Source organism: Lepidochelys kempii, chromosome 9 (assembly GCF_965140285.1).
Source record: "Lepidochelys kempii isolate rLepKem1 chromosome 9, rLepKem1.hap1, whole genome shotgun sequence".
NCBI classification, from domain to species: Eukaryota; Metazoa; Chordata; order Testudines; family Cheloniidae; genus Lepidochelys; species Lepidochelys kempii.
Window position 1 is genome coordinate 51,832,411 of NC_136388.1, and position 7,425 is coordinate 51,839,835.

The 7,425-nt window shown below is 45.3% G+C and overlaps 1 protein-coding gene across 1 annotated transcript; it reads right to left on the minus strand.

Annotated features, from left to right (window-relative positions):
- Positions 1-4,240: 4,240 nt before the first annotated feature.
- LOC140917011 (alpha-1,4-N-acetylglucosaminyltransferase) lies at positions 4,241-7,207 on the minus strand. Its single transcript, XM_073358908.1, has 2 exons — positions 6,797-7,207; positions 4,241-5,576 (listed from the first exon to the last, which is right to left on the minus strand). Exons 1-2 carry the CDS (start codon positions 7,205-7,207, stop codon positions 4,965-4,967), a joined length of 1,023 nt encoding a protein of 340 aa, XP_073215009.1. The 3' UTR covers positions 4,241-4,964.
- Positions 7,208-7,425: the final 218 nt, after the last annotated feature.

Sequence of the window (7,425 nt, forward strand, 5' to 3'; positions counted from 1 at the left end):
GGCTGGTTGCGCTTCAGCCAGGCTCTCCCCTTTGATCAGAGCTTCAGTTGCTTGGTGGTGGTGTCTGTACATGGAGGTGGAAGAGAGAGAGCTTGGCAAACGTCTCTGCCTTTTATCATGTTCTTTCTTCCCTCTTGGCTTTGCCCTCCCCTTCAGAGTCAGGTGAGAATTACCATCTTGTAGTTTCTGACTGACCAAGGGAAGCGGGGTGACTCACTCTAGAGTCCAACAGATCCTTTGTTGCTGCCTAGGCCATTTCCTGTGATCCTGTGTTCCTGTGAGGTTGGGCTGGGTTTGTCCCATACATGCCCTGATGAGGTGTGAACTGCCCCTCTGTTCCTGGAGTTTTGCATGAAATTACAACCTATAAAATTACTATAACAACAATGCTCAGTGCATCATGAACCTTCTGAAGACCCTCACATGACAAACTTTGTATTGGTTACCACACAATCATATTATAAGGATGAACATGGAGGTACAGGGTGTTCCCCCGAGGTACAGAGTGTCACAATGGCCTCACCCTGGAGCCCTCACCCTCTCCCGCACTGCAAACTCATGAGCCAGCTTGATGAAAATGAGCAAGTGAATGAGGGTAGGGAGAGTGAGCGACAGAGGTAGGGGGGATGGAGTGAGTGGGGGCAGGGCCTCGGAGAAGGGGTAGGGTTGGGGCCTCAGAGGAGGGGTGGGGCAGAGGGTGGGGCAAGAGTGTTCCGTTTTGTCCAATTAGAAAGTTGGCAACCCTAGTGTACATACTCTCCCTAGCTAATTCTACTGTAATTGATGAAGCAGACAAAAGGCTACAGAATGCACTCTGCTTGTTAGCCGCTTTGTTTACAAAAGATACCGTATCACAAATGGAAAACGTTTGATAACGGATTATTAAATTGGCATCCCCTGTGCATCCCCTGTGTTTAGATTTCTAAACAGCCTTTCAAGCAGAGCAGGAAGGGATTTGCCTTTTAGACTTCTTAGAAGTCCGGGTTTGAAAGGATTTGAATTAACACTGGGAAAGAATCCAGCTTACATTTCTTTCTAAGTAAATGTAATCCCCTCATAAAAGGCCAGGAGACTAAATGGTGGGAAGACCTTCTGCTGTTGTGGCTTGCAAATCATACCACAGGAAAGACAGGGTGCGGGTTTGTTTGTACCACAGAGTGGAGGAAAGCATCATGGTGAATAATCACGACAGGATGTGATGGGACAGGGTGCTGAACAATCTTTTCATTTTTCTCTCAGGGTGTAGCTACACTGCAGCTGGAGGTGTAATTTCCAGAACAGGTGTAAGGCTTTAGGGATGAGACCCCAGGCTTGCAGATCCTGGAACAGCTGATAGTCCCACATCATCACCAGGAGCCCATGCAAAGCCACAGCCAGTACTCCTTGGGGAATTCTGCGCTACTGCGTACCTGCATAATTAATGAGCCCAGCATATTTTTTAATTTTTTGCACCAAAAAAAAGCTTCTGCCAAAATGTTGTTGCAGTTCTGCCTTTTGCCCACCAGATGGTGCCATGGCACAACAACAGCGGTAGCTTCGGGCAGAAAACAACTTCTGTAGATCTGCTTTTTGCTCACAAGAGGTCATTGTGTTGATAAACCAAAGCAGCAGCTCCTGGCCAGCTAAGGAAGAGAAAGTCTACCTTCTTCACAGCACCTGTCAGGACAGGTCAGGAGACAGGGGCTATGGGGAGACAGACAGCATGGGGTGGTGGTGGGGTCAGACAGTGGCTCATAAGGACTAGTGGGAGAGGACAGACTGGGGCATGGGCTGAATGGGAGTGGAGGCGCAGAGCAACAGGTGGGAGAGAGGTGCGGAGCCACATGGTGATGGAGGGTGGGGTGCAGCACTACATAGGGACAGAAGGTGGCTGGGTGGGGGCCTAGAGACACATGGGGACAGGGGAAGGGGTACAGGGACACATAGGGACAGGGGAGTGTCTGGGTGGGGGCACAGAGACACATGGGGATGGGGGAGAGAGCTACATAGGGAGAGGGGGTGCAGGGCCACATGGGAATGTGGGAGTGGATGTCTGAGTGGGGCTGGAGGGACACATGTGGACAGGGGCTACAAGGACACATGGGGGTGCAGGAACACAATGGGACGGGGCAGATGTGCCTGACTGAATGGGAGAGGCAAGAGGTCAGCCAGGGTCTGCACAGGGGAAGTTATGTAACAATCCCTCCTCACCCCTGCCCACCCCCCCAAAAAAACCCTGTTCCATACTTTTCCCACCCGTACCCAACAACCTTCCAAGTTCACTCCCTGACTTCTTCCCAGCAATTTACATCCCTGTCCCTCAGCTCCTCCATTACCCCTGACTCCCCCACGCCTTTTCACTGCTTCTGAGGAGTGTGGGGAATACAGTTCTGTATTGTAGTTTAAATGAATTATTACTCAGAGTTCTGTATTAATATGCCTAGTAAGGAATCTATTTGTAAAAAAAAAATTTCCTGAATCTTTTTTGTTGCCTGTATTGTTACAGATATACTTACTGACAGGTATTTTGAAATAAATAATGAAAAATAATTGAAACTGGTGTGATTATACTGTGTTATTTTGAGAAATAAAATATGCAGAATTTTGCAGAATTTTAAAATATTGTGTGCAAACTTTTAATTTTTTTGTTGCAGAATTTTTAATTTTTTGGCACAGAATTCCCCCAGGACTAAGCCAGGGAGCAAGGTAGAGAGTCGGAGCTGCAGGAAGTACTGCTCAAGTGACCCAGAGTGACAATACCCTGGAGCCCTATTTAACCCTGGAGGGTGCCCCAGGAAGCTGATTGGGCAACCATGTAGACTTTGGATCTGCTTTGACTCCAGACCTCATCTTGTTGCCTGCTCTCCATTCTCTGATCTCAGCCTGACCCTGACCCTTGCCTCCTGACTGCAGCCTGGTGCTTTCTCTGGTCTCTGACCATCGCCTGACTTCAATTGCAACTCTTATTTATTGAACCTGGCTCTAGTGATTCCTCTGATCACTATCACTGCCATGTGGATCCCAGCCCAGCTGTAACTGCTTGGCCACACTGCCTGTGCCGTGGTCTCTTATATTACGTAAATGTACATGTGTTACCACTGATTGAGATAACATGCTAAAAATAGCAGTCTAGACATTGCCTGGTAGAGGCTAACTGCCTGCGGATGTACCGAGGGTCGTGCTTTCTCTGCCCCAATGCATATTTAATTATTCATACAAACTTGACCAAGCTTCATCAGGAGAGACTCTCACATCCGTATACCCCATAGTTAGGGCTATGATTTTGTCTTGGAAGTCATGGGATCCATGAGTCCCAGAGACCTATGTGACTTGAGCCCATGGCACCTGGGAGTTCCAGGGTCCCCTTGCTGCCTGTAGAGGCTGGGAACTGCGAGGTCCTCAGGAGCTCCCCGGGTGCCCCACAGCTTGTAGCCGCCGCGGGTGGCAGGGGAGCCCTGGGAGCTCCAAGCCAGGGCCCCCTGGGTAGTGTGTGGACCCTGAAGCTCCCCATTTTGTCATGCATATTTTTAGTAAAAGTCAGGGATAGGTCATGGGCTTCTGTGAATTTTTCTTCATTGCCTGTGACCTGTCCATGACTTTTACTAAAAATATGAGTGCAAAAGCTTAGCCTTACCTATAGTTCAGAGGTTTGGGCACACATCTAAGAGGTGGGAAGCCTAGGTTGCAATCCCTTCCCCTTACCAGGCATAGGGGGGAATTGAACTGGTGTCCCCTTCACCTGGTGTGAGTTCCCTAACCACTGGGCTAAAGGTTATAAGAGAGGAGTCCTTCCCATTTTGTGCTGAGTCAGGAGTGCTCAGAGCATACCTACCAGACTGGGTCCTGCAGGCAGCACATGTGAGTAGAGGCAGAAACATAGGTGCCAAGGGAACTTAAATCATGAGTTCAGCACCTGCAGGGTTAGGCAGTAGCTGAATGGGGGTTTTGTGGATTGCAGTAGTGCCTAAAACTGGGCTTTAGGTGCCTAGGTTCCTTTGTGGATCTTGACCTTCATCTCCATGCCTTGCTTTTCCAGCTGTACAATGGGGAGAATACCACTTCCCATCCTCACAAGTTGTTGGGAGACAAAATTCAATAATTTAAGTGAGCTGCCCAAATGCCGTAAGAATGGGGCCATATAAGTACTTAGAGAGATATATTAAGAAACAATGAATAAACACAACCCCCTTTCCTTTTCACTCCATCCCAGAAGCTTGAAGGAGATTTGAGAGGGGAATCCAGAGCCATTGGAGTGGGTTAGATATTTTATTTATATGTGCATTTAAAATGTCACTGTCCAGAAGGTAGGGTACATAGCTGAAGCAGAAGAGAGGAAAAATAAACAACGTTAATGAACAGTTGGAGTGGAGGAAGTTTGGGCTATGATTGTTTATTATATTTATTCTTACTGAACATTGATATTACAGTAGCACTGAGAGGGCTGAGACAGCTTGGGGCCTCATTACACAAAGTACTGTACAAGCACTCAGCAAATGACAAGAAAAAAATTCCCAAAGAATCTAAGGAGCCAGATTTTTAAAGGCATTTAGGCCCCTAAAGATGCAGATAGATGCCTAATGGGATTTTCAAAAGCACTTTTCTGCATCTGTAGGCACCAAATACCTTTGAAAATCTGACCCTTGGGTTTTTCAGTGGATCTTTGGCTCGCAAAGCCAACGAGATTTTTGAAAATGGGATTCAAGCTCCTAGATCACTTAGATACTTTGGAAAATTTTACCCTAAAGGACAAAACATACTTGTAATTGGTGATGACATGATATTTACACCCCCACCTTCTTACACATTTCATTAGGTCCTGGGGAAACTTGGGAGAAGAGGTGGTTTCTGAGAGACTCTTTCCTACGAAGTGGTTTGCAGACAGAAAATGGCTGAGTCACTGACTAAGAGGAGGTACACATTGTGCAGTTTATTTTAGTCACAGGACTATCAGGGCTGGAAAGGACACCTCGTTCTGCTAGATCCAGTCATTCAGTCTTATTTTGTTGCATATGACCACTGCCTTCTGTGCCTTGAATAAGGGCCTTATAAGTGGTGGGGCAGTATGTTTTGTACAGATTTTCCACTAACGTGTTACTTCCTGCAACCACAGTCTTGTGTTCCTTGTTCATGAAGTTCCACAGGTGCAAAGCATAGGAGTTGTTGAAGTCAGGGCTTCTCTTCCAAACCTTGTAGTACTGCCTCCATGCTGGGTAAGGGATGGGGTAGAAACGCTGAGGATGTAAGAAGGAAATGTTCTGACAGCTCTGATCCTCCACATTATGGAAATTGGTCAGGTTGCACAAGGCTTGCAGCCTCCTCGTCATTAAGAGGGGTCCTTGGTTTCCCCAAATGTGTCCATTGTAGTTTTGAACAAAATCTTTCATGCAATCCCAAATGAACCAGTGATGGTAAGGAAAGCCAAAAATCCCATTGCTGGAGAACTGGGAAGCCTGGGCTGCCAGGAAGTTTGTCACTGGAATAGGCCTGATGGAGATGACATCTGTGTCCATGTAGGTCCCACCGTATTTCCAGATGAGTGCAAGTCTGCTGGCATCAGAGCTGATATGAACCCAGTACTTTTCCTGGGTTGCATTTACCTGCAGAGTTGGAAAGGGATCACAGAGATGCAATTGTCTCCAGTTCAAAATTTCAGAACACCTGATCCCATTAGCTATATAGTGTATAAAACTCTCAACAGTGTCTATCCTCACTTTAATCCCTTTAAAAATTAATGGCCACCCCCCCTCCCGCTCCCGCCCCCAGCTATGAAACTTTGCTGGGAAAAGGCAAGAGCAGCTGTAGGTTTTGTTCAATGTGATTCTACAGGTGTTTCCAAGGTGCAGTAAACGCCGAGGAAACATGCAACATTTATGAAATAATGAGAATATGAATCATTAACTGTAATTTCCACAAAAACAACCTTGCCCCATTTCAATTTACACACTCACTGTCTGATCCAAAGCCCACAGATTCTCATTGACTTCAGTGGGCTTTGGAACTCGCCTTTCCTGGTATTCTCTAAAGAGGATAAAAAGTGAGAGAGAAATTCAGGCCTTAGTTATGCTGGTGCACAGAGGGCTGGTGTAGCAGTTTAGCAGCCAACTGCCTGATTATTCTCCAGACTCTCCGCTTTCATTTAAAAATAAATAAAATAAAGAAGTCCTTAACTGTAATGGTTGCCAACAGATCCATGAAAACATGGAACAAGTGCAAACTAATGCAGTGATGCCTGCCTGAGTTTTCAGACAGGACTCAAAGGACTCAGAACAAGAACTCAAAGGGGTGTGAACTCCCTGAACAACAGTTCTGAGAGGCGTGGGTTGACCTTGGAAGACCATCACTGCCTTTCCTGCCCCCAAATTGACCTCTGAATGACCCTCTCACTTCTAGAGCTTGTCCCCCGACATTTTCATTGCTGTTTCTGACACCTTTAACAAGCACTGAAATCATTTTTCCCAAACAATAAATGCTTATTTTAAATTCATGCTGACTAAAATTTTTCAAATACAACTTCTTTATAAAAAAAAATTCCCTTTTAAAAAAAGATGTTGATTAACCATTTTGATAAAATATGCTTATCAAAATCATTACTGACATGTCCGTTTGCCATAACTCCTGTCATCAGGAAATGGAAAATGTCCATAACAATTTCAATAAATATTTTGACTAATGCATGGCAAATCATCAAGAAACAGGGATCCATATTGAATGCAACAAAACAACAACAGCTTCAAAACTTCAAAACAATGTGCAAAAATGTTCCTTTAATTTTCTACCACCTCTATTTTAAATCTTGTTCAAAAACATTTCCTCTCACCTTGTGATACCATGGCAGCAGAGGTGTCTCCTGGAACAAAGTTTCCATCTGGAAAGGAAAAATGAAGACATTCTTCATAGCAGATAAAAGTGAGAAGGCTGTGTAAGTGGAATTTGAATCCAGCCATGTGCTATTGTTCAGCCCTTTCATGAAGAAAACAACAGGTCTGTCATGGTAGATCCTGGTAGCAGATTCCACAGAACATGAAACCAACGGAGGAGGCTCAAGGCGATCTGTAGTCTCCACAAAGATGATGCTTCTGCTCTGGCTCATAATATCCTCTTGTGTCAGGAATTGCTTAGAAATAGGCATGCATGACAAGACGCAGCCAGACTGCAGGGTGATTTCATACAAAATGGCAAAGACAAAGACAAAAAAGAAACAGAGCACTATTTGGATCTCCTTCAACATCCTTGCTTTTCCTTGGACATCTGAGTCTTAAATAACAAACAAAGTCAATGTTAGTGGTTCATTGTTTATCCCAGGGAAAAATGTGACAGGAAAGGATTTCAAAAAGTATTATGACCTTTGATTATTTTGTATGTGGTTGCCAGTGTATTATGTAACTGGTGAATCAAGAGTTAAACCAACTCACATACCTGAGTTGGCATCAACCTCTTTGACTCAGG